General features: G+C 40.6%; 1 protein-coding gene across 3 annotated transcripts in view; it reads left to right on the top strand.

The window, feature by feature from the left end:
* PLPP4 (phospholipid phosphatase 4) overlaps positions 1-27,798 on the top strand; it is a 61,227-nt gene that overhangs the window by 5,516 nt on the left and 27,913 nt on the right. For all 3 annotated transcript variants that reach the window (XR_008973198.1, XM_057417338.1, XM_057417339.1), the window contains exons 2-5: positions 15,312-15,420; positions 19,621-19,711; positions 22,987-23,050; positions 24,277-24,401. Coding sequence is in view for 2 of the 3 variants with exons in the window: in XM_057417338.1 (XP_057273321.1) it covers positions 15,312-15,420; positions 19,621-19,711; positions 22,987-23,050; positions 24,277-24,401 (389 nt within the window). In the remaining variant the exon portion in view is untranslated. The remainder of the gene's footprint in view (positions 1-15,311; positions 15,421-19,620; positions 19,712-22,986; positions 23,051-24,276; positions 24,402-27,798) is intronic.

Here is a 27,798-nt window from a genome sequence, read left to right as displayed (position 1 = left end):
TAGATAAATTCTTTGTTGTGAGGTATGTGGATGGTAGCCAAACCCATTCAGCATTTTTGGAGATTTTTCAGTGTTAGTTTCACAAACAGTAATGTTAATAGGAAGTGAGAACGTCAACATGTTTGCTTACTAACCTGTTTAAAAACAAGTACTATATTGCAAACCATAGTTTAGATGGTATTGAGAGAAAGATTCAGTTTGGTGGCCCAGGTTGAAGTCTAGTTCACCGAGTTGGGTTAATGAACAGTTAAGGGGAAGACCTGCTATAAAAAAGACCGTAGTCTTTCTGGTGCTTAGGATCTGAGAACATACATCAAAGGTTGCATATTGAGCTTCACTGGCAAGCAACAGATTTGTTCTAGTGCTCAGCAGAGTCTGTTTTACCTCTGAAGTGGTGGGCGAATTAGAATGCCATGGAGCTTCTGTAATACACTGAATGTAGCTGATGGATCACAAAGTAACCCAAATTTTAACTTTGCTTATTTCTGTGTCTTTGAAAGGTTACTGTAAAAGCAAATGGCCATAAATACCTGTTGTACCTAGTGTGATATGAAGCCCATGTGCCTATCCTAGTATCTATGAAATATTACCAAGCTAACAGAGACACTTGGTATTTCATTGGGTTTGTGTGGCAAAGTTTCAGTGGCAGGGGGTCTACGGGGTGTCTTCTATGAGAAGCTGTTAGAAGCTTCCCCCATGTCCAATGGAACCAGTGCCAGCGGGGTCCAAGATGGATATGCCACCAAGACTGAGCCCATCAGCTTCAGTGGTGGCACCTCTGGTGTAACGTGTTTAAGAATGGGGTAAAGTTGTTGCACAACAGCAACTTCAGCCAGAGATGTAAGAGTGAGAATGTGTGACTGAAACAGCTCTGAAGACCACAAGCACAGTGAAGGAAAAGGGAGGAGGTGCTCCAGGGGCAGGAGCAGAGATTCCCCTGCAGCCTGTGGTGCAGACCATGGTGAGGTTGGTTGTGCCCCTGCAGCACATGGAGATCCACAGCAGAGCAAATATCCACCTGCAGCCCATGGAGATCCCCCACCTCAGAGGAGGGAGATGCATGAAGGAAGCTGTGATCCTGTGGGAAGCCTGTGCTGGAGCAGGTTCCTGGCAGGACCTGTGACCCTGTGGAGAGAGGAGCCCATTAATGCTGCAGGAACTGTGACTCACAGTGGATCTGTCTGTTCTGTAGGACTGCAGCATATGAAAGGGACCCACACTGGAGCAGTTCATAAAGAACTGCAGCTGGTGGGAAGGACTCACATTGGAGAAGTCCATGGACACTGTCTGCTGTGGGAGGGATCTCACAGCGCAAAGAGTGTGAAGAGTCCTCCTCTGAGGAGGAGGGAGCAGCAGAGACATCGTGTGATGAACTGCCCGCAGTCCCCATTCCTCATCACCCTGCACCACTTGTGGGGAGGAGGTAGAGAGTTTTGGAGTGAAGTTGAACCCAGGAAGAAGTGATGGGTGGGCAAAAATGTTTTAAGATTTGATGTTCTTTCCCATGACCCTACTCAGATTTGATCGGTAATAAATTAAACTGATTCCCCAAGTCAAGTCTGTTTTGCCTGTGACTGCAATTGGCGAGTGATCTCTCTGTGTCCTTATCTCAACCCATGAGCCTTTTGTTATATTTTCTTTCTCCTGTCCAGTTGAGGAGCAGAGTGACAGGGCAGCTTTGGTGAGCAGCTGGAATACAGCCCAGGTCAACCCACCACGGGTGCTCAGCATTTCACTGAGCTGAAGCTTCTGGGTCCATTGTTTTCTTATTTATTGAAACTAGAACGGGATTTTACTGACTCTGATAACGGCTGGTCAGGAGAAAGTGTTCCTGTCTCTTTGGGCAAGCTTTGGTGTGTGCGGAAGACAAACTGCCTTTTACAGACTGTTGTATCAGTGCTTTTAGATTGTGGAGCTGAGTTTATTTCATTTGTCTTTGCCAAGTCCCAGATGGGAAAAAAAGGGGATTTAATGGCAGGCATTCTAAATGTCCTCTTAATAGGATTGGATTAACAGTTGATGGTCGTGGCTAAACTCAGGGCTGAATACATACTAAAAAAGGATGTTGTTGTAAATGCCAAAGCATCTGCTCCAGACTTTTGGAGGAGTAAATGGTGTCTTTGTGTCTCTTCTTGTTGAATCCTATTTACTCAGTGACTTTGGCACTTTGTATTTCTTTGCTCCCAGTTCTGATTGCGGATGTTTTATAGTGAGGATGCTACTAAGATTGATAGGGTTTCTGTAAGGGAAATTTTTCTTTTAAAGAATTGATTTTGATCTAAGCACAGTCAAGCTGTGGCACAAGTGCATTGCTTAGGGCAAGGATGTTAATAAAAAGCACAGTCCAACTGCTGACAATGCACTCATACCTGGCACAGTAAAGGGGGATCGTTATAGTCTCGTAATCTGTTGGAGATGGAAAAGTGAGTACTTAGAAATACTTGACAGAATTATTGACACTAAGAGTGGATTAAGGATAACAGTGCATTTTGTGACTTTTTTCTGTAGTAAGCACTGTACAGATACTTGAACAGAGGATGCTTGAGTGCTGCATCTATATTGGCAAGGATTAGTGGACAAAAAGAGAAAGCTAAAGATGGTACATACGTCCCTAGTTAAAGTATTAGCTGTGATCCACTAAGGAACAGCAGGGGCTTGCACTTGAATGATTAAGGAAAGCTTCAGTGGTTTCTGAATCAGGATAACTGCTTTACAGATGATCCAATTAGATTGTCTTTGTCAAAGAGAAAAGTTATCCGATGTGGCGCATGAACATACCTTTTCATACCTGCATGGCTTTTAAAGGCACTTTCCTTGCATGTCGTTCCCTTGCCTTGTAAATGGTAAATCTGTGATCATTGGACCACAAGTCATTGCTATGCAAGAAAATCTGTGACTGCAGAAAACTAGATTAGGAATGTTTCTCTGTTGTAAATCGGATTGCTACTGTCACTGTGTTTTGTATTTGTTTATTTCTCTGCAATACAAAACACTCTTAAGCATTTACTATCCAAATAGCTAAATGTTTTCCTTGTTAAAATACCACTGAATTTTAATTAAAATTGCTCATAGATAAAATGTAGTAAGTGGGAATTGTTTTACTGTAGGCTAGAGTAACGGCGTTACAAGGGGTGGTGTAATAATAAGTAGCTGAGTGAGATAACTCATGCAGATGAATCTCAGAGAATTGGGGTGAGGGAGTGAGAAAGGTGGCAACAGGGGTATAGAAACACCTTTTCTGGGAGCAGCTGTTTAATTGAGAAATCTGTGGAGACATGGCAGTAACTTTCACATGTAAGCAGCTGCCATAAAGTTGTGTGAAGAAGACAAACTGCTCTTCGTGTCCTTTGGGAATTGTACAGAAAGGAAAGATTTTTAAGCGTGTAACAAGGGAAATTTAGGCTGAATGTGGGGATTATAAGGACTCTGAGTGCTGTGATAGATTGCCAGAGGCATATTGCCTCAGGTATGGTTTCCTCCAATGGTAGTTTTAAAAAGCAAGTTACACTGTAGTATCTCAGGAGTGTTTTACACAAAGCTTTGCTTTGCTGTGTTGCTGCCAGGAGACAGACGAGGTGGTCCTGTAAGCTGGCATGAGTCAGTTTAGTGGATTTAGTCCACTTGGTAGTTTATGCTGCCGGGGAGCATCCCAATGTGTGTGGGGAAGTTACAAGAGATTTTGCTTTAATGTCTTACATGAGTTTTTTAGCTCGTGTTGATGGGCAGCAAGGAAAACTGTTACCTGGAGAGCACTTTAGCAAAGGCTGAGGAGAAGCTGACAATCCCTTTTGGCTGGAGGGCAGCGCCACATCAGATATCATGTCCTAGGTATTCTGTGCTGATGGGGTTGCGGGGGAAATGAAATCCTGCATTAGGTGAAATGTTTCACTCTGCAATCTTGTGGTTCAGCATCTTACTCTATTTTGAGTGAGAAGTCTTACTACTACTTCAGAATCTATAATGAAGATGTAAATGTCAGCTCAGAAATCTTTCAACTCTGAAGGATTTGTGGCACCCTGCCCGTGTTGTGAAGCCTTGCAAATCGAAAACAACAGAGGAGACTATCATTTGACATAAAGTATTATATTTTCATTAGCTGCCAATTTTCACTAATGGGAGAACAGATCTAATAGCCTGAACTGTACTCTCATAGCCTGCAGAGAGGCCATTAATAACTTCATTCATCTAGTGCCCAAGGTGCTTTACTATTGATGTTGGACTTCAGTCAGTGCTACAAAATGCTAAAAGTGATGTTCCTATTCTTCATTACTATATCTTTATATCTTTTTTTTTTTCTTGAACATTATTAATGCTCTGGAATGTGTAGTTATTCGTACAAGTGGTTCTAGTGAAAAGCTGAGTGAGAAAGAAAAAATCTTCTGCAGAAGTGGTAGGTTTTTGATATGGGGCTTTTGATGGGATTAGGGAGCAGTGGGTGGTGAAGACGAGATCCTGCAGCATGGAGGAACGTCTTAGCGTGTTTTAGAGATTGCTTCTGAATAAGTTGCTAGGGCTAAATTGTCACTTCTTTAAAGAGCTGTTGCAGGAGGGAGAGGAGTGAGTAGCATTGAAGTAACAGTGAGCTACAAAGGAACTTTTGGAGAAGGAGTGAGCGATGGAGGGACTGAAATAACTGAGAGGGAAAGCTTTGGTCACTATGAGAAACTTGGCATTTTTGTGAGTTTAACTCCTGACTTGCATTTCAGGTCCAAGCCTACAGTCAATAGGAGTGTGGCAGATACGTATGGAAGCAGAAGAAACTCTCAGACTACTCAGCTCTGCCAAATTGCTGTGAAGCTAGGATTGCTGTCCAGGGAACTGTTGAGTTGTTCTGCTGAAAACAGTTTCAGACATGATAAAAATGAGCATTAAAAAACATCAAAAGCAAAATTTGGACTGTCTGTAGCGTGTTTTGGTTCATTATTCAGGTGTGTGAGTGTACTATCAGCAAGTTTGCTGATGACACTAAGCTGGGAGGAGTGGCTGACACGCCAGAAGGCTGTGCTGCCATCCAGCGAGACCTGGACAGGCTGGAGAGTTGGGCAGGGAGTAACTTGATGAAATATAACAAGGGAAAGTGTAGAGTCCTGCATCTGGGCAGGAACAACCCCAGGTTCCAGTATAGGTTGGGAAACGACCTGTTAGAGAGCAGTGTAGGGGAGAGGGACCTGGGGGTCCTAGTGGATGACAGGATGACCATGAGCCAACACTGTGCCCTTGTGGCTAAGAAGGCCAATGGCATCCTGGGGTGTATTAGAAGGGCGGTGGTTAGTAGGTCGAGAGAGGTCCTCCTTCCCCTCTACTCTGCCCTGGTGAGACCCCATCTGGAGTATTGTGTCCAGTTCTGGGCCCCTCAGTTCAAGAAGGACAGGGAGCTGCTGGAGAGAGTCCAGCGCAGGGCAACGAAGATGATTAAGGGAGTGGAGCATCTCCCTGATGAGGAAAGACTGAGGGAGCTGGGTCTCTACAGTTTGGAGGAGACTGAGGGGTGACCTTATAAGTGTCTATAAATATATAAAGGGGGAGTGTCACGAGGATGGAGCCAGGCTCTACTCAGTGGCAAACAATGATAGGACAAGGGGTAATGGGTACAAACTGGAACACAAGAGGTTCCACTTAAACTTGAGAAGAAACTTCTCAGTGAGGGTGACGGAACACTGGAACAGGCTGCCCAGGGAGGTTGTGGAGTCTCCTTCCCTGGAGACATTCAAAACCCGCCTGGACGCATTCCTGTGTAACATTATCTAGGTGTTCCTGCTCCGGCAGGGGGATTGGACTAGATGATCTTTCGAGGTCCCTTCCAATCTCTAGCATACTGTGATACTGTGTGTGCTTAGGTGATTTAAGCCTGTAATAGGAATTCTATTTTTCACGTAAGATTCGTGTCCAACTGCCAGATTTGGAACTTCTAAAGGCTCCAGCAGTGTTTATATACTGATCCTTTCATTTCTCCTTTCTCCTCAGACACAGACACATTAAAATTGCTTTTGTGAAATAGTTTACAACACAGGGTCTATTTAGTAGAAGTAGAGCTACAGAGGTAATAATACCATAAATCATGCTTTTTATTAACTAAAAAGAGATCATACAATGCAAATGGTAGCCGATAGTTTCCCTTTTGTTGGCATGTGTTATTTCTGTAAGACTACAACTGTTAATTATCTCTGTAGTAGTGCAGCTGTACTGCATTGCCTGAAGTATTGTACATTGACAGAATAAGTAGCAGCTCAGAGCTGCTTGGCTTGTGCTTGAAGTGTACCCCTGCTCCTCCTGAGCAGGGATCACAAGAAGTGAACTGCTTTTACAGCTCAGGAGCTGCTAAATGGCAAAACAAAAATGGTTTTGTCTCAGCATGGTTTATTTTATATCCTGCTGACCGGAAAGCAAAGGATGCAAAGATCACTTTCAATATTAGGTCAAAGAAAAGGAAAAAAAAAAGTAAACCAAGCCAAAATATGTCAATTTGACTCATTTTGCAGTGTTTCTTTCCTCGTTTTGGTATACTCACTCATGTCTCATGCTCTTCTGTTCAAAGCTGCAATGTAGCATGACCAACTGTTCCCTCTTCCTTCCTTTCACTGCTCATTTCCAAATAGTCCCATTTTGTAAAGAAGAAATGATGGTGAAAATGTTGTATCTAAGCTAGTTAAGTATAATAATGCCTGGATGCTCATTTTTATTCCTGTTGAGTGGGAGTTTTCTAGATTCAATCACTTCATAGTGGCAGTAATGATACTCAGCGATATTTAGTGCTACTTGCATTCAGAGTGCTCAGCCCATGAGCAAGAAGAGTATATGAACTGGAAGGTTTTGTGTTAGGTGTGCAAGAACAAGAGGCTGGTGATGTTAATTGCTTGTTCTTGTGCTATTCATGCATGCTCAGACAATCCTTTCCTTTTCCTCTTGGGTTTAGTACAACTCAGATAATGTCACAGGAAGGAAATTGTTTACCCAGAGAGAGTTCAAATGCCAGGGATTGAGAAAGCAGCAGAGGTATACTTTAGGTACTAGGGAAAGTAACGTTAGCTTTAGAACTCCAGGCTACCCTCTCATTTTCAGCCCTGTGAAAAGATTGATGGTTCACTATTTCATATTGGGTATTCTAAGAACATTTGCATATCATTTATATATTATTTCGTAAGATGCAGGATTTATTTTCAATCTCCTGTTGTGAATCTATATCGTTGTTAGCTCCAGATCTGCGCTTTTAACTGAGCCCAGACTCCCCAGCTGCTGCCTCCTTGCTGATTCACTTAATTCATATTGTATCTTGAATGTGGACCAAACAAGGAAGAGAAAATTTGAGCAGAGGGGTTGTGTCTGGTTTCAACCTCTTTCTGTGCTTATATAATATCAGTGTGGGTACATGTGGCTCAAGTCACGTGCTGTAGCAGACTCGAGCCTAATCTCGGGCATAGCTGATAAAGCCTTTATAAATACAGCCCCAGATGCTCTAGCAGAGAAGGGTACAATGGCTCAATAACCATTCAGAGGCACCAATTGGCGCAGGCTCCATCATCTAGATAGGCATGTTCTGGTTGAAGAACCTGTACCACATTGTGGTTGGCTTTGTTATCCCTGGAGTAGTACCTTTGCTACCCCAGGAATAGCTCACCTTGACTGGGTGCAATGCTAGCTGAAAGGAGAAGAGCAGAGAGGGTGGTCATTTGTCTTTGGAAGAAGTCATACTCCCATAGCAGGGAAACCTGCTAGTAAGACTGAACTAAAATACTGGAAGGTGTCTTCTTGCAGCGCGTCTGGGGAGTATGACAGCCATGGTAATGTGTTTATTTTTAAAACTGCATCAGCATTTATTTTCAATCCCTTCTTAATCAAAATGATTTCTCATCTATCTGAAGGGCTGATGTGGGCATATGTGCTAATTGAATGCCACACTGCGATTGCTAGCTAATTTAAAACAATCACAGATATTCTCCATTAAGTGAGACTGACTCATCTGAAGCCCAGCTACCCTTGAGAACCAGTTCTCTACTTGCCTTCCCCCCAAAATATTGTCCTTTGTCCTTATCAGCCCAGGATTTAATTCCATTGACTTTGTGCTCCTCTCTGCATAAAAAGCTTACCCACAGAACTAAAAGGGGGGAAAGCTGTATACACTCAGATTAGAACGTCAAATGTCATCTGGAAGTGTATGAAGGCTTTGTTTTAGCTTCTCAAAACCAAGGAATTTATAAAAAATGGATCCAACTTGCATTATTCCCAGAGCTGCATTCGTCGCTGAATAAGAATGGAATTAAAGAAGCTTTTTTTGCAGCATATTTCTTACCATTTACTTTCTTCCAGTGCTCCTTGTGCCTACAAACAGAAGGTCACTGCAAATGAAGAGAGGCATCAGATCTTCTAATTTTTGAAGCAATAAAACCAGCTTCTGAATTATCTTTGTAGGGCGTTCCTTGTGAATATTAACTACCCTGTGTTCCTGCAGGACACTCAAACTCAGTAAAGCTTTGCATTAGGAATAGATCGCTCATCAGAAGTGGTAGGTGTATACGCTGCATGGCGTTGTATTGGGAAATAAAAGGTTTTAGCTGTTAAAAAGGTAGAGATAATTTGTGCTTCTGTATCTTAATGTGAATGTAAATTACTTAATTAATTGCTTTTAGGGAAGTTCTAACATGGTGGTTATAATAACATGTTTCCATCAAAGCCAATGAAGAACCAATCAACATCAATTTCATATTCAATTCAACTAATATATGCATTTTATGCAATCAGTATCTATTGCAATATAAATTCCATTATATTTTAAACTTAACTCTACTTTTAATTTCCATGGTGAAGTTAAAGCTGTTGCATTCCCACTTGAATTTTTGTCACAATTCCAGTGCAGTTAATCACCACACTAGGAGTCTTGCTTTGATACTGGTATTGCCACTTCTTGCTGGAATGAATAATCCCACCTTGCTTTATAAAACAGTGGCAGAAAACATCAAATCTCTTGATACCCAGTGTTGTGCCTTAACTATAGGGAAAGTTTCTCTGTCAAAACTAGAGTTATATTTTTAATTTATGTCAGCTCCTTCCTAGGTGAAATTGCAGTTTGTCACTAATAATTGATTCTTGGTCATAGTTTTTTGTAAACCAATACCTTATTCCCTTCTTGATGGCTGAGGAATTGTGGATTTCCCAGATTTAGAAATGAAATGGCTCAGATCTCTTTCCTTATGCTAACCTCTATGTGAACACAAAGCTATCTCATCATGCTAACGCTCATGGACAGCAGCATTTCAGAAACTGAACTGCTCCAACTCTGTGGAGACCAGAATGATGGTGATAAACCACAGGCATTTTTTCTTATCTCACCTCGTCATTATCCTGTTCCCTTCAGTTAATTTTGCATTCCAGCCACACACCATTTTGAGCTTTTCATATTTTTTTTGTCTTTGCAGGAGTTCCCAAAATAACCACTAAAAAGTCACTATTCTTTTTTCCGTACTATTGTCTGTAGGGAATAAAGAAGACCAGGTTTTCTCATGGAATGAGGGTAAGTTTTCTCTCCAGGTATATCAAATAACATGACATGAATGCTTTTCCCACTGTTAATATGTTCCAGAATAGATAAGTTGATGTCTTCGATTCAAATGTGAGCAGAGGTGATGTGAATAAGGAGTGTTCAGTGCGGTGTACCCAGCTGTATCAACAAGAGGGTCTTTCTGTTTAGCCTAAGTCACTTGTTGGAAACCCATAAAGCAAATCCTGTCTTTCAGAAGATAATTTTCTCTCCACAGCTGTTATGCCCTATGATGTGTTCTACTTTATGGCTTTTCATTCAAAATGTTGGTGCTGTGAATCTGTTGTGTGGGTACCTCTCACATGAGTTATGTATTGCGTGCGTATTCTGTAATGAGGCCACCCTGTATGTTGGGGCCTTACCATCTTCAGCATCCCTGATGCTACTCACAACTACATAGTTTTAGTGTCAGGACAACTGATTGCACAATTTAACATAGCAGGTACATTATAAAAGCTTTTACTACTAGATTTGGGACCTAGTTTGGGGAATACTCAAGGAAATATCCCTGTAAGTAAGTGCATGACAGAGTTCCAGCAGCACATCTGCAGCTAACCCGTTTCTGTGTGAGAGGCAGCAGTTGGTTTGCCCACACAGAGTTCTGCAACCAGGGAATGGTGGTCAGAGCCAGACTTTTCTTCCACAAGCCCTCAGAGGTGATTTATACACATCATGAATGTCTGCTGTCTCTTCAGTACTTGCTCCAATGAGGAGTTGCATCCAAAGCTACTTTAGGACCCAATCTGCTTACAAACAGCGTTAAAAAGAGGAGGTCATTAGGCATCTGGTATAAAACCCTAACACAATCACAAGTTCATGTTCACTCTCTTTTGGTGCTTTGTCATGTCATATGTAATTCTCTGTCCTCTTTTAGTTACTGTCACTTGTTAATTGGGACAAACTTTATCTGCAAGAGACAAGGCTAATGTCCCGTTTCCCCCCCAACAAACACACAAACAAAACCCCCCTTGTACATCTCTTTGAAATCGCCTTGTACATCCTTTACTTGATGCTCAAAACAAGGGAGCAGTCTTTAACCTTCTAGCGTGCTAGGAACTCTTCCAACAAAGCAGATATCCAAGTCCCCAAGTTTGCCCTGTGTAATTTCACATTGTTACTCTGAAAATGAAGCTGTTGGCCAGTGGCAGTCCTTGTAAACACTAGAAAGTGCTCCTAAGGTGAATGCTAGACATGATTTCATTGCTGGTAGCTTCTATCTTGCTGTAACAGGATACAGAAATACAGTCCTAATGGGACCATCTATCCTATTCCTGTTGTTGTCGCTAGATTGGGAAAGTACTTCCCTAACATTCAAAGTTTTCTACCTTACCAACTTTGCCAGTGCAGTACTGCTTATTGCTCTTTCTCTGATGTTAGTGATTTCCAGATGTCATTGCTACTTGATTTTATGCTGCTGAACTCCAAGGAATGGTAGCTACTGTAAGCAGTGTTTGAAACAGTAAGGTGAGGTACCAGACAATACCCTGCTGTTACTTATGTGAGCTTAAACCACAACAGAAACACATGATGGAAGCACAGATCAAAGACTCCATGAGGATATTTACACAATGTTTGATTCATTCACTACCAGTGAATGGTTTCAAAAAATCCCTCATTATTTGTCCATATTATCACAAAGCTTTTACCTTGATCAGTTTGTGATGTGGTGCTTGTATAGAAACTATCTCCCATGGCTGCATGCTGTTAAATGGAAATGAAGTTAACGTACCTTGGAAGTGCTTGTGTCCTCAGAAAAGAACATTTTTCTCACTGTAATATTGTAGGTAGAATGTTGGAATGTCTAAAGCAACCTCAGGCTCTTGGGTACCTATTCCTCACAGATGTTTTTAAGGGTATTTTAGGGTTGCCATTTCCCTTAGATTGCTTTAAATTTCACCATTAAAGGCTCTTGAAGTTAAATTTTTGTACCTTATTGTATGTTATTAGGCTGAAGTGTTCAAAACCTTGCTTGTTAAAGTGTTGAAAATGTCGCATGAGTATGTCAACGTGCAGAAAAAGTTAAGTCTAAAAAGCTAATACTAAAATTTAATGGGCTAATATGAAGTAAACATCCTAAGTTGCCCACCTGCTACCAGGGGACGTTACATGATGGAGCTTGTATTTTCAGACAGAATAGAAAATGTCTAGATACCAGTTTTCTTTATCCAAGGACTACATTCATTTCCAGTAACATCTACTCTTTTAAACAAGCTTGTGCTGGCTTATGAATAGTTATAGACTGTACTTTTGGTTAGAATGAAGGAACATAGATCACTAAGTGTCAGGCTGCTTAGAAACCAGCATGTCCTCATGATTGTTTAATAGGGTACAGAGGGAATTGCCTTCAAGGTAGTGAAATGTTGTATTCAGTTGCCCATCAGTGATGCTTCAAAAATGAGAGCAGAATTGTTCTCTTATGAGTCTAAGCATAAAAATTTAATTAGCTGCTGAGCTCTTTCTGAAGATGGAAAAAAAGTGATTTGTTTTTAGATAGTCACTTCCCTTTAACCGGTTATTTTGTATTGCTCATGCAGGCAGGATCTGCTACCTTCTGCTTCTCTTCATTTTCCTCTTTCAGTAATGATTTTAAAGTGATTGTGCCTCTGTGGTGGGTATCAGCCAGATGCCAGCCCCACATAACCTGGTTTCAGCATTTTAACCTGTTTTTTGCAGTATGTTTCAGCACATTCAGCACTATTCCTCAAAGACATTCAGAACACAAATCGTGGGGGGAAATGGATGCATAGTCTGAACTAATATGCAAATCTGCTGTTATTAAATACAATAGCAACTATAATAATTATTAGTTTCATCGATCAATATGTTGAAATAAATCTTTCTTTAGAAGAGTACAAAGACAGTATGTACTAATCAGAAAATCAGTCTTTAATTGGAATCAAATACTATTTATATTATTTATTATAGTTTCATCTCTGCATGTGCTATTTTGCTCTTAAGGGAATGAAATCTTATGACTTAGCATGTATTTGTGGTGTCATATTATGATGTCTGTGAGAACGATACATTTGACTTTAGCTTAATTTCTCAGATTTAAACAACTATACTTTAATCTTGGTTGTCTTCCATTAGAAGGAGACAGGAAACAAAAGAACAAGAAGAGCCCCAAACCTTTAACTCTGTTGACATTCATAATGTCAAATATCTTTATGTCAAATTATTTAAATCTCTGGTCTAATGTGACACATTTTCCAGAAGCACACTGGTGCATCGATACGCTGTGATCACCTTGAAGCATAAATGTTTGTCTGTTGGTTGGTTTTTGCAATTAGAAACGCTTCAAGGCCTGGATATGTCAAAGAATGTGTCTCTTGTTCAAGGCATTCCTTAGCATATCCAGGAGTCCTAGTTCTTTGAGCCAGAGCTGCAGGTACCTGAGGGAGTATGTCAGGAAAGATGTGACTGGGTTAAAGTCTTGGTTATTGAAACCCAGCTGTCGTCTTTCACTTCTTGTATATGCCCAGACATGCATGTGCTTATCTATTTATTCATGTTTACATTGGTGAAGTACATCCTGGCCATAGATCCTACATATCTCTCTGTAACAAACGTTAGGTCTGGACTATAGCTGTTCAGCTCTCCCAGATGGCGTGTAGGATGCCATACCCAGGCCTGTGACTTGACTTGGCCACTGAAGCCTTTCGAATAGCAGTTAATTGCTTCTAGCTGCTGTCAAAATCTTTAAAGACTGAAAATAAAAATAATACGCTTTAGGACTCACAGTTGAAAGTTGGAAACAAAGTTGCTTGCATTGGCCAGAAATCAACCTTTATTTTTCTAGCGAAAGAGAAAAAATATAAAATGAATCTTTCATAGATGTGTTTTATTTCCTGGAAATGTTCTCTTTGTAAATGTTTCCCTTCTTCATGTTTTGCGCAAGCCAATGTTTTTTAAACATAAAAAAGATTAACGTTTTCAACTTGAAAACTCAGAAACAAAGTGTTTTGACACTTCTGAAATTCACTTTGCACCTGCTTTGGAGAGCAGGGTCAGACTCTGGTTTTGAAGAAGCTGAGTATAATAGTAAATATTCTGCTTGCAATACCAGACTCCTTAACTTTCTAGGAGAATCTGGTTGTCCATGTAGGTCAGTAAGGGAAACGTAACTATTGGTGCAAGTGGCAAGGTTGTGTGTGATTGTTTGCTGATTTTGTTGGGTTTTAGGAAGAAGAGGGTGGTTGGGCACTTTGGAGTAGACAGAGTTTTGCACCTTCTGTCTACTGGAAGTCTGAGCTTGTTCCAGGAAAGGGAGTCAGTAGCAGCGTGTGCTGGGGATGTGGAAGCCTGTAACTGGTGCAGAGATTATACTCTGTGGTAAGAAAATGAAGAAGAGCTGGTCATTGCTCGGAAGAGGTAAAAAGAAAGATTTCCTAAGACCCAGAAGACTGGATAAGTTTTGTTTGGGAAATCGCTGACCTGGCTAGGTTTGCGGACTTGTCTTCACAAAGGGACAGCACATGTATGGCTTAATTTTACTCTGCTTTACAAATTGCTTTGAGCTTTTTCTATTTACAGAGCAATTGTAGCTGTTACCTGTACAAAACCTTTTTTTTGGGGGGGGGGGGGGAAGTTTAAAGTTCTTGGCTTTGGGAAATTTACAGTAAAGACAGATTTGGGCCACTGCACCTCTGTGTTCTCTCTGGCTCCATGGGCTCATTAGGTAAAACCAATCTGGAGTAAGTTGGTCCGTGTCTGCTTTCCACAGCCATTCTTTCAGTCCTACTAAACTAGCCCTGAAATGGGTAATGTAAAGTAAAGGCAAAACTTCCCATGACGGCTGATATGTCTTCAGAGCTAAGAAGGGTTCAGGGACAATGAAGGACTCCAAGGAAAAAATAGTGCATGGTTTCAATGAATAGAGGCAATTTATGGAATCCTGAAAAGCTGTTGAAACTTCTTACTGCAGTCAAAGATCACAGTTACTGCTTCTTTCAGTGCTGGATCAGATACCCACACAAATAATTTACTTTCTACATAACAATGTAAGTTCAACCTCTTTGTTTTGATGATCTTCCTTTTCAAAATATCATAATTACAAAACAGTGGGTGGTTTTGGTTCTTTTGTTCATTGGTTTCATTTCTTGTTTTATGGTTTGTTTTTTAAGAGAGCTAAATGACAGGAGAATAAAAATTGAAACAGTCAGGTTTGATAAAATGAGACATGTCTGGTAGAGTTAGATTCTTCTTAAGCCTGATAGCCAAATCAAAATAGTGGCAATCTGAATGTGTTTCTGTGAGCCCATCCAGTTTTAGGAGTAAGTCTCTTTCAGAGATATTCTCTGAAGTTATCTGTTCTTTCTATCAGTAGAAGGAATTGTCTGGGCTGCTTCTTTCTCCCTGCTTTGTGATCCTGCAAATACAACTGTCGTGCTTCAAAGTCTGGATCTTGACATTTGAGAGGCACATTTTGGATTTGATATTTCGTACATGGTTTCTTGGGTATAAAACATCTGCTATGTGATTTTTCTAATCCTACAATATTCTTTGCACACTTCTCCCACCAAAACAAAAAAAGACAATTTATTCTCCACACTGAAGTTTATGGACCTGTCATGAAGTTGTAGAACATAGACTTCTGAAAGGTATATTTGTGAAGGTTATATTACTAAAAAGCAGTGAGGTAGGATAGAAACGTGTTATAAGAATTCATGCGCGCTATACCATAATTAACCTTGGGGAAGTTTTAAATCAGCAGGACTCTTCTGTGGTTTTTACTTATCATTGTTAATTGGGAAAAAAAATTGTATCTTTTTCTTTTCAGTTTTACAGAATTTTTGGATCCATTCCAACGAGTTATCCAGCCAGAAGAGATCTGGCTGTATAAAAATCCTTTGGTGCAATCAGACAACATACCTACACGTCTTATGTTTGTAAGTACTAAAGGTTTATTGGGCATTTGACGGCTATAAGCTAAGTACAAGTAAGGATAACCAGTAGGAAATCTTTCAGGATGGTAGGATGTTTATGTAATTCTGATGGCAATTATTTTCCAAAGCAGGGATGCCCAAAGTGGCAAAATGTAGGAAATTGTGGGGAGTTTATAGAAAGTAGAATTGCAGGAGATTGGATTTATGAATATTGATTTTACAGGTTAAGATTTAAGCTTGTGTTAACTTAGAGGGATGCTAGAGAAATGATTAGAGAAGCTTTCCAAATTAGCTGGTTGGGTGACCTGACAAAACCTTGCCGCGCTCTTATTAGGTGAAGTGCTTACATTTTGTGTTTTAGGCATGTTAGGCACTGAGATATTTGACTGTTTTACTCCAAATGCTTTTTTTTTAACATCTAGACAAAACTTTGCCTTAACTTCTGCCCACAAGTGTACCAAATATACCATAGGGATGCTCTGTTGTCAGTGTTGTTCTGCTCTCCCCATCACAGCTTATGGTGACATGCAAACTGGCTGATTTTGATGGTTTAATTAGATTATCAAAATTCGAGATTTTGATAAAACCTGCACTAGCACTGATTAACAATCATAATAATCTGCATATATAACTATAAGAGTGCAGTAAGAGTGCTGCAGAGATGTTAAGAAATTACAGCTGTAGCTCAGGCTATTAAAACATGTCGGTCAGTCTTTGTGAAAGCCTCATCAGTCCGAGTGGGGACGGTGGATGAGGTCAAATCGTAGTACCCTTATATCAAAACATCCTTTCCTGTGTCTTTTAGTGAAGCCAGGATTTTACTTTTCAGATTAAGGCTTGAATTCAGGCTGAATGCAAATCAGCTATGTCATTTATCTTCACATTTTTTCTTTTAAAGGGTCAGGCTTTCAGTTACAGAACCTTTTTAATTGAGGAACAACTTGAAGGTGTTTCCTATTTATGAAGTGCCAGTATATCAGAGCTTTCTAAGACATAGGCTGAAGACCTGGCTTTAAGTTCATAACATATTGTTTATATTGCATCAAGGAGAACCTTTATTAAGGATTTGTTGAGATGGATGAGTGGAAACATACGTCCTTCCTGAAATAGTATGTAGCTGTCTAAAACAAATAAAAACCCCCAAACTCACAAACCCACACTTTACATTGTTATACTAGAGAAGACTCTTGAGTTTAATTCTGCCATTTTTCTTTATGCTGAGCATTACCTTGCTACCTTGTTTTCTCTGATCTGTATTTATAACTGAAGAGCTCAAGAGATAATAGTAAATCATTGTGCAGGGGATTGCTGCAATGGTTAAACCATTTTTTAAACCATTTGGGATAATCATTAGTTCATCCTCTGCTCTCTAGTCAGTGGCCACTGGGAAGCACGATTCTGGCATATGTGCAATATATTTCCCTGTTGACCACTTCCCATAGAGCCAGGTTTTGATATACTTCATGATGGTGGGACTTCCAGGTAGCTGTGGGTCAGTAATGTTTGCATAGTCCATGTTCTCTTTCTGCCTCAGACCATTAACATCAAGTAGCTCAGTGAACAACTTCTCAAATTCAGAAACCTAGATAATTTCTAAGTGTTATTTCTTTAATTAAGAAATAAAATCCAACTGTAGCGTTGACACAGGCTTTCATTAGGTAAAGAATTCCTTGCCACTAGTGGCATATTCCCATACTAAAGAGTATGGCTGTGGTTTGCCAGAAGAGTTTATGAACTGCTCGATCATTTTATATGCTGAGAGGTTTGAATCCAAGAGAAATGTTGTGAATATTCCAAACCCAGCTCCACAGGTAGCAGCAAGGACTGAAAAGACCCGAGTCTTGTTCTGTCTCTCTGTGAGTGAATATTCCTTGTCTTGGAAAGTATAAGGTACTGTCAACTTCTCTTGAATGCACGGAAGTATGTGGGCGTCCCTATAACTTTAACATATCTCTGTCTTGCCAGGATGAATAATGAATGAGAGAGATTTTGACCATGTTTCACAAAAGCAAGGCAATTTTGGAATATTTCACTGCTGGAAAAGAAAACATTACTGAGATGCATCTGAAGAGAGTATTGCTCATTAGACTGATGCCAAATCTGTTATGGATATGAGCCATACAGAATCTTTCTGCAAAATAAAGAAAAAAAAAGAGTCCTTAGCAAGCCAAACTTTCTTTATATGTGCATTTTGCTGCAGAATAAAAGTAAAATAGAATAATATCCACCTTCCAGCTAATGCTTTTGTGTAAGGAACAGCAGTGTATGACAAACACGAATAATTCTTCATCTCTCTGAAAAATCTGTATGCTTGTGAAATATGAAGAAATCTGCAGTTTTACCAGATTTCTGAGGATTGATTGTAAAACGGTTGGGAATGAGCTGCTACTTCAATTCTAGTCTTAATATTTTCTTCTGCTTGTGTAAAAGAGCCTGTCATCTGGCCATATTTCTACATCTTCTTCAACAATGGCATGCAGATATCTTTCTTCTTTTCTTTCCTGGTGGCAATCGTTACTTTTTACAATGAAACTAATAATTCAAGGTTTTGCTTTAAACTTTTATTTCACTCTTTGTCTCTGAAAGCAGAAATTAAACTGTTGCTGAGGATGGAGAGAAGTGAACAATTCTGGAGCAGTAACATGAGACTGGCAACCTAACTTAAATAAATCTCACTCAGACTATAGACAGAAGGGAGTTTTAAGTGGAAATGGTGCATCTTTGTCACAGAAAACCTGGTGCCTGCTTTTCTAAATGAAAAAAGGGGAGCAGACTCCAGACTGTGTTTTAATTTGCATGGCTCAGTGAGTTAGATAATGATTTGCAGATGCAGGTGAGGGGAATCTGGTCCATGATGCACTACCGAAATAACAAATACAGTGCATTTTCATGTTGTTGCCTATTCAGATATTCTAAAAGCATAAAATGAGGACTGGACTTAATCTCTATTATAAAAAGAAGAGAGTTGCATGTGTTTGTCATAACCTGTTTGTCCTGTCTATCTCTTATTACAGTGGGACTGCTTAAGAAGTAAAGCGCTGTTCAGCCTCAGTAGAGATAGCATAATCTTACTTAAGCCCTGGCACATTTTGTGCCATGTACAGCTTAATTTTCATCTCTTTTAAGGGCCCATTTTCACTTCAAGAGAATAAATGCTTTTGAATGATTTTGAATGCTTGACTCATTTTTGAAGAAATGTGTTTATGAAGAGGTTTGTAGATTCCAGAAAGGAATTGGTTAACTTAGACCAGAACCGACAAGAAGCGTAACTGGATTACAAGTTGCCTTTTACCTCTGCAATTGAAAGTGTGAGACAGAAGGGATGATGGAAGGACCAGTTAGGAACAAAATCATAGTTTTCATGGCAGGCTACTAATGAAAAACTCCCTTGTATTGTTCTTGGTAGAAACTGATATATCTCTCTGGCAAAACAATAAATCCCTGCTCTGGGAGGACAGACTGCAGTATACAGGCAGTGCACGAAGTAGGCTGCTTTTCAGATACATGGCACATTTACATATTTTTAACATATTCATTGCCCTGTACTTGCAAAGAAAAGTCATCCTGCATCCAGCTCTGGGGCCTCCAACGCGAGAAGGATGTGTACTTGCTCAAGTGAGTTCAGAGGAGCTCACGGAGATGCTGCGAGGGCTGGAGCAGCTCTGTTCTGGAGCCAGGCTGAGAGAGCTGGGCTGGGACAGCCTGGAGAAGAGAAGGCTCCTGAAGGGGAGACCTTACAGCAGCTCCAGTGCCTGAAGGGGCTGCAGGAAAGCTGGAGAGGGGCTTTGGACAAGGGCCTGTAGGGACAGGCCAGGGGGAATGGCTTGAACCTGACAGAGGGGAGACTGAGATGAGCTCTTAGGCAGAAGCTCTTCCCTGTGAGGGTGCTGAGGTGCTGGCACAGGGTGCCCAGAGAAGCTGTGGCTGCCCCATCCGTGGCAGTGTTCAAGGCCAGGTTGGACACAGGGGCTTGGAGTAACCTGCTCTAGTAGAAAGTGTCCCGTGGCAGGGGTTGGAACTGGATGAGCTTTAAGGTCCCTTCCAACACAAACCAGTCTGGGATGCCACTTTTGTTAAGGTCAGGCGTTTGATAAAGATCATTCAGCTTTCCAGTTTAAATGGAGCTAACTGAAACCGACTGTTTATCAGTTGGACTCAAAAGGAATTGATGCTCTCACACAAGCTGTTTGTTATCTTTTACAGGCAATTTCCTTCCTCACGCCACTGGCAGTCATTTTTGTGGTCAAAATAATCCGGCGAACAGACAAGACTGAAATCAAAGAGGCTTTCTTAGGTAATGTATGTGATTCTTCAAGATGAAAAATGTGTGATAGCTCTCAGAGATTGATTCCAATTGTAGTCTAAACCTCGAAGAAATCCTGTCTCCATTACAGTCCATTACAGTTGTTTTCAGTGCAGGTGTAGTTGCAAGCCGTCTCAGAAAAGCCTTTTTTTCAATGCATATGTCTAAAGGTACAAATTCTATACACAATATAACTCGCAAGAGCCAGAATTCAATTAGCAAAGACAAGACCATCTGAGACACTGTTCAGATGTATATATTTCTGTTACAACCAATGTCTTACCTCTTGTTTATAATTGTAGCTATTCTAAATTAATGGTATCACTGGAAAGCCGTGTGAGATTCAGCTGTTTAATGTAGGAAATTACTCCTCCCATTGCTCTCTCTGATCTCCTGGAATTTACTGTTCCCCATTGCAAAATGCGTGCTCATGGCTCAGTTTTTGTAACCACGAGCTGATGTTTCATTTCAAACTGCCAGTGGAGTCAGATGTGCACTTAATGCTGGACTGTGAACTGCTATGGCTGTGTTATGGATGAGCTCTAATTACAGTTGTAGGCAGCAACTTTGAGCAGAGGAGCAGGTAGACAATGGGGATGGTAAATCTTAAACTGTTCCAGCTGATTCTGGCTGTGTCTCTCTCTTGAAATCTTTTAGTGTTATGTGCCCAGATCCTGTTTGCATACACAGTGCCAGAGACCAAAACTGACTAAAGCACTTTCACTGGCAGAGGACGCTTTGAAGCACTAAGAACTGTAAATGTTTCTGTTGGCAGCGTGTTTGAAACCTGCCTAATTCTGAATATCTCCTTTACTGCCTAATTTGCACTTGAATTTATTGGCCCTTAGATTGTGAGGTCAAACAATACTCACCCTAGCCTTAGCTAGAAAGGACGTAAATGCCACTGTGTATCTGCCTTTGAAGTTTTCATAGACAAGACTGGGTTCCTATAGCTTGTTCTTTCTCCAGTTGCTCTAACACAAGTGTGAAAAGATTGAGGTTTGTTTTGGCTGCTGCCAGTCATTTGTAGTAAGCTCTGAAATGCCTTGCAGTGATGTTTTACTGAGAAGTCCATTCAAGTAAAAATAGCTCTGATTCATAAAATGCATACAGTCGCAGTTCTCAGTTTCATTTTCTGTTGTTTAAGAAGGAAAAGAGCTTTGATTAGTTTCTTCGTCACGTATTCTCACTTTTTTGTTCTAAAAAGACATTCATTTTTTCTGCTGTTCTTGCCTTCTGTTATGATTCCCTCTAAAATGTCCAGGAGAAAAATTTCAGCTTCCCCAGTATTCTCCTTGCTGGCCAGACCTAAAGGAAACCCCAGCCTTGATGTTCTGTTCTGCAGGGTATCCCTGCTCAGTATTCCCATGTCCATACATGTGGAACTTCTTGTGGCTTATTTAAGTGTACCGTGCATTACTATGATTCAGTATGTTAATGTGTCTTGTGATGTGAAGCTGATTGTGAAGATTCATCAACTATGGCAGAACTTTGCTGATTTGCTGAGATCTAGAATATAATGTTCTTAATGGTCAGGAAGTCCCCCAAAGGTGAATTTCTTTAGGCATCATCCATAGAATAAATCAAAGATTAAAATGATGTGAAAGTGCTTTGTCTCTCATATAGCCATTAACATAAAGAAGGTGATTTTGTGTGTCTAGGGTAAGGAGTAGTTAACTTCTACTGTAGGTGCCCTTAATCCTTCCACTGGAAGTACCTGCATCTCGCTACTGGCTTGATTATATGACTTTTTATGTGCACTATGAATCTTCCCTAAAGGGAACAAAATGATAGCAGTTGCAATTTGTTTATCATCTTACATTCACACTGTCATTAGAAGCTTGGCTTGCATTATAAGGAATATGCATCAGTGGAAGCCGGTTCAGTCAGGTAGGCAACGAACAATCAAGACAAAGCACTATGAAATGATTAAACCTTACTGCATGTCTCAAAAAGCAGATATCTACATCTCCCATTTTTTAACACTGCTGGTCGCATGCATTTGGCTTTGTGGAAGATTTCAGTTCACCATGCAGTCACCATAAATATCTGAGAGAAAACAATTGAAAGGAAAAAGAGAGCATGGGATTGATTGGTCACTCTGAACGTAGGTGTTGAGTGTGGAAGACTTCTTTGAGCAGTATCAGTGTCTCTGACTTGTTCCTTCATTTCTGCTGACAGCTATTGCTATAGTCAGAGAAAACCCTTGGTTTTGCTTTGATGGAAGGCCTCCTTTTATTTAACTTGAAGAAAAATAGATCCTATAATGCACATTTTTTTGATCTATAGTATCCTCTGGCAAAGATTTTATGGACACAGGATGAGTGCCGCTAAAGTGCAGCATCTGGGGCTGCAGTCCAATGAGAAAATAGCTCATGCAGCTGTCACTGTATTATTGTAACTGTTCTGCTGGAAATCAGAGATTTGCCTGATAGGTTTTTTTTTCTGATGGGAAATAAAATTCAGTGGCACTTGTGTTGTAACAGGGAGCTGAGGTGTGGACTGCAATGTTGAATCTCAGTTTTAATCTAAAAGGAGTGCATGCAGGAGGCTGTCGATGAGATTCTCCAGAAACTCTAGGGACTCGGCGCACAGGTACAGATAAAAAAGAGGATTCAGTCATACCTAGTATGTTCGTGTTTATTACTCCAAATTTATTAGGAAAATTGGTTAATCATAGGAGCAAATATAAGGGGAAAACATCAAACTTTTTACTCAAAATATCCACATCCTTTTGAAAGAAAAATTAAAAAAAATCATCAAATCCTAGCTTTACCCAAAAGGCAATCCTTTAGGCTGAAAATGGACTGTGTAACTATTGTATGTAATATCCATGCATAAACACACACGTGTACATATGTGTATACTTATATGCATGTATCTTATGTATACATCCATAAAAGAACTCATTTTGACCCCAAGAACTTAAGATTTTGATCTAGGAAATTACAAAACTGATAAACACAGTACTTGATTCTCTAATAATTGTTTCCATCTCTTGATTTATGCCTGTTCAAATGGCATGGTAGATGGCTTTGTAGAAGAAAATCAGATTTCTCAAGAATAAAAGCAGCGCAAAGTCATGATTATGATGATGCTCTGGGGTCTCTCCTTAGTCTGGCTAAAAAGAAAAACAGTAGGATGTGAAGACCATTTGGTTTTCAGTCCAGAAAAGGTTTTGCTCTGTAAATGGAATGCTGTAATGCTGCTATTTTTCGCCTGGTATTTAGGTTATTATTGTTCTGTTTGTTCATTCTGTTTTATAGCTGTTTCCTTGGCTCTAGCTCTGAATGGCGTCTGCACAAATACTATCAAATTAATAGTGGGAAGGTAAGTTTTGTCATGTTATAAATGGTAGCTTTAACTGTTAAGAGAAATGAAGGCAGATTGACAAATTACAATGCATCTTAATAAAAATAAAATGATAGCTCTTGCTCTGAATTAGAATGGGCCCCTGTGAAGCCGTCCTTTTCCTGGTGCAAATGTTGTACAACTTCATTATGTGACATCCAGCTGTGGTAGGAGTCTATGCCCTTGTGCTTTGTTATTTGTTTGACCAGCTGGCATATCCAGACAAATGAGGAGTTTGAAAGGAAAGGTGTGAGGCAGAATTGGTTCATTAAATTGGCAACACAGCATATGGGAGTTCAGATGCCAGTGCCACTAGTCTGATTAAAGAGGAATCAATTGAGTCTCCGTATAACCCAGTGCATGCATTTCATGTGAAGCATATTACTGCATGTAGTATTTCCAGGTAACATCAAGATCCATGGCAGATCAAAACTTGGAGCTAAGCAGGAAGTGGACTCTAGGTAGGACTTTTTTTAGGAAAGCATAAATTTGAATGGAGGGCTCAAAAAAGAAAAATTAGTAAAAATACCCTCTGGAAATTAACTTTTTTTTTTAGGTACTATTTGTCTCTTCATCAGAATTTTAAATAATTTCATCTGAAAAATGTGTATTGGCTTTAGTACGCTATTTAATAGGGACCAATGCTGCAATTTTTGTTCACCTTTTTTGCATTGAGGAAGCAGTAGTTTTGCTTGGTTTCTGATGAACCCTCTCTGCTACAAACGCCCTGACAATAATGGTACTTGGCACTTTAAGAGTGCTTTTGAAACACAATTAAGAACGTCTGCACTCTCTTCTTCAGGCAGACATGAGCTCATTTTGCCTGTACTTCAAGCCAACTAGTTGCTCTGTCAGCGTGTCTCTGGTCTTGCTTCTCTACATGGTTTATTAGCTCAGGATCAGTATGACAGTATGATTTTCCGAGACAACTCCCCCTTGTACGCTTCACTGGTAGCTTCCCTGAGATAGCCTGCGTGCAAAGAAAGTGACTTTGAATTGAGGGACATGGCCTAGGCTGGACTTGCCAGTGTTAGGTATACTGTTGGACTCTGTCATCTTAAAGGTCTTTTCCAGTCTAAAAGATGTTGCTGTGTTAATGGAGGGAATGAACTCTGTATGTAATAAGCACTAAATGTAATAACTACTTTGAGGTTTATTTGCTACTACGGCTTTTATATTCTTAATATCCATGGTGTTTTTTGTAGACCGCGTCCCGATTTCTTTTACCGCTGCTTTCCAGATGGAGTAATGAACTCTGAAATGCACTGCACAGGTGATCCAGATCTGGTGTCTGAAGGCAGAAAAAGCTTTCCAAGTATCCACTCTTCCTGTAAGTTCATTTAAATGCAGTGCCTCTTTTGTAAGAAGCTGTCCTATCTGTGTTTCGGAACTGCTCTTTTTTTGTTAGATCGTTGTCGTGGTTTAAACCCAGCCAGACAGCTCGTTCACTCTCTCCCCCCATTTCCTCCCTCTTTCTTTCTCCCCTCCCTGCTCCCAGAGGGATGGAGAGGAGAATCGAAAGAATGTAACTCCCACGGGTTGAGATAAGAACAGGCCAGTAACTAAGGTATAACATAAACCACTGCTGCTTCCACCAATAATAGTAATGATAAGAGAAAATAACAAGGGAAGAGAATACGATACCACCCACTGAAACGAGCCCAACCCAGAAGACCCTGTGTCCTTCTGGGTAGCTCGCAGTTACCCCCCACCCCGGGCATGACGTGCTGTGGTATGGAATACCTCTTTGGTCAGCCTGGGTCAGGTGTCCTATCTCTGCTTCCCCCTGGCTTCCCCTCCTCCCCAGCAGAGCATAAGCCTCACAAAATCCTTGGTCAGGGCAAACATCACTTAGCAACAACTCAAAACATCGGTGCCATCAGCACTGTTCCCAGGCTGAAAGTCAAAAACACAGCGCTGCACCAGATACTAAGAAGGAGAAAAATTGACTGCTACTGCTGAACCCAGGACAATATCCACCCCTTATTCCATACCATTCACGTCATGCTCAGATCCCACATTATCAATATACCATTGCTCTCACATATATATACATCCACATACACACACAGACCAAGAGAAAGAGATCATTTCTTAGTGCATGGACCAATCCCTATAATGCTGCCGAGTCCATTTGGTCCATGATGTCAGGTTCCATCCCTTGTAACAACCTTTCAGGGCAAGAAAGGCTGTGTGCAGTATTGGACTGTTGCCTGCTGATGCTGGTCATTCCTTTGATAGAACCATACAAGTTCTGCACTAAAGCTCATTCTCTGTTGGGATGATGGTTTGAGGGAAGTCAGGGCTAGTCGCTGGTGACCTGGAGACATCTAGTTGATGGGTTATAAAAGTATTACATAGCAGGCAATAGCATACAGTTGAGTTCACTGGCTGCTTTCCCCTAAAATCAAATCTCCTTGAGGGATACATCGGACTTCCCCATCTTCCCACATTACCCACCAAGTATATCCAGGTCCCTGAGCAAAAGCAATCCCACGAGTGGGTCTGCCTTTATCTGAAGCAGGAATAACCCAGACTGTCTTCCCCAGCAAATTCTTTATGTGCACCACAGGAACTCTGTCCCCCTCTACAATATGTGAAAGTTCTGACTGGGCTGGGCCAGCCCTGTTGGCAGATCCTCTGGTGTTGACCAACAAGGTGGCCTTTGGTAAGTGTGTATCCCAATGTTTGAAAGTCCCACCACCCATTGCTCTCAGTGCAGTTTTTAACAGCCCATTGTACCGTTCGATTTTCCCAGAGGCTGGTGCATGGTAGGGGATGTGATATACCCACTCAATGCCGTGCTCTTTGGACCAAATGTCTATAAGGTTGTTCCGGAAAGGCGTCCTATTGTTTTTTGCTGATTTTTGTTGGAGGGGCTTGGACTTCTGTCTTAGGTCACCACTGCCAGAAATAAAGTCGTGAGCCTGTTCTTATCTTGAGAACCACATGACATCACTGAGAGCCATAACAGGACCATCAGTAGAGTGAAGCACTATTCAAGGTTAAGAACGCGTGTGTGTTTCTGAGGGGGTATCTGTTCCCTGATGCAGACCTCTGTATGCAACCTTTGTCTTTATAGTACTTACTTATTTTGTTGTATTCCATTGAAGTATGAAACGTGACAAGGCATGTCTGACCGGCATAGTTCTAACAAGAGCTAGTTGATATTTTTCAAGTACTACATCTATTAAACCAAAGTTCCAGTGACAAAGACAGTTCAACTGCTTTTATCATTAAGGGTTCTTCATAGGAAGTTTTATGCTTGAAGGTGGAAAGGGTAAAATGGAATGCACAGAGATCATTTTGGATCATTTTGATGCTGTCCATCCTAATGACCTGGATACAAAGTGAGGTTCAAGAAGTCTCTATAGCACTACAAGCTATGGTAATCTGCCAGTAGAAGGGTGGCTTTTTCATTCCCTGTTTTCTTATTCTTCTGACAGTATCCACTGCTGGCTGTGGCTAAAGAAGGGATCCTTCTCTGTGTGGGCCTTGATTCTGAGGGGTTTTTATACTTCCATGCTCAGATGTCTACTGCCAATGGACTGCCCTGCCTGGGCACAGGCAGGGGTAAATGCTAGCTCAGTGCAAGCAAACAGAGGAGAATAGGTGGAATGTCCTGACTTTTTTTTCAGCCTGAGAGCGCAGAGGTAGTGTGTAGTGGGGGAATAGATCTATAAATAGTATTTTATTTAGAGGAGCAGATAGGCAGGAAAGAGAGGTTAATTTGAATCATAGAATGGTTTGGTTCGGAAAGGACCTTAAGATCCTCTAGTTCCAACTGCCCTGCCATGGGCAGGACACCACAACTGCACACAGTGCTCCAGGTTTGGAGTGTCTGCTCTCAGGACAGCACAGTGACTTTACACTGTGTCTGACTCCGAAGTGGTCCTCAGTCTAGGTCTGATGGTTTGAGCAGATACTCCTAGTTTATGCTGTATTCTGACAGATACTTAGGTGGTGTTATGAAAACTCATAGATCTGATGTAATTAGTTGTGTTAACTCAGACATTTACAAAGGTTCCTTTCTTTGCCTTGAGGAGCTGACTTCTAGAGTGTTTTATGTCAAGTGTCTAATAAGACTTGTTTTCATCTGTACAATAACTTGATTACTATCAGCTTTTTGGATTTTTTTTGGCCAATATTTTTGTTGCTTGGCTGTTCTGTTTCTACGAAATACCAATTAAGTACCAGTAAGTAATATCTATGGAACTTGTTGTTCTGATCTTTGTTTAAAGAGCTTCAAATTGCCTAATTGCACAGTTGTGTAATGAGATGAATGAAATTGTTAGCTGATCTTTCACCCTTTTTCTTGTTTGAGTCCCAGAAACAGGTAAGTCAGCAGTAGATGTTTGTGCGTGTGTTATAAACTTTATAATCCTAAACAATAAGCTTTATAATCCTAAACAATAAATCAACTTAGCAGTTTCAGATTTTGTTTATAAGCTTCAATTTCATTAAAGAGGCAATAGCAGAATATATCATATGCTGTTTAGAACAAATGGTATTTATTGCTAATTATAGTCTCTTCAGATCTGGTTGTCTCAATTATAATCCTGTTGGCTCAGTATTCTATCATCAGTGTAGTAACAACAAAGGTTTAAAATAAGTGCATGTCTACACTGATGTACTACTCAGCAAGTGCTATAGTTCATCAGGTTCCTAAACTGCAGCAGTTTACTTGGAGGCTGCAAAGTGTGAGGTGCAGAACATACCCAATGTGC

The sequence above is a fragment of the Pezoporus wallicus genome, unplaced genomic scaffold (assembly GCF_028554395.1).
Source record: "Pezoporus wallicus isolate ANWC-B61680 ecotype Strahan unplaced genomic scaffold, APGP_CSIRO_Pwel_v1 contig_8188, whole genome shotgun sequence".
NCBI classification, from domain to species: Eukaryota; Metazoa; Chordata; class Aves; order Psittaciformes; family Psittacidae; genus Pezoporus; species Pezoporus wallicus.
The sequence above is the reverse complement of the archived record's forward strand: the minus strand, read 5'-3'. Positions and strand labels throughout refer to the sequence as shown.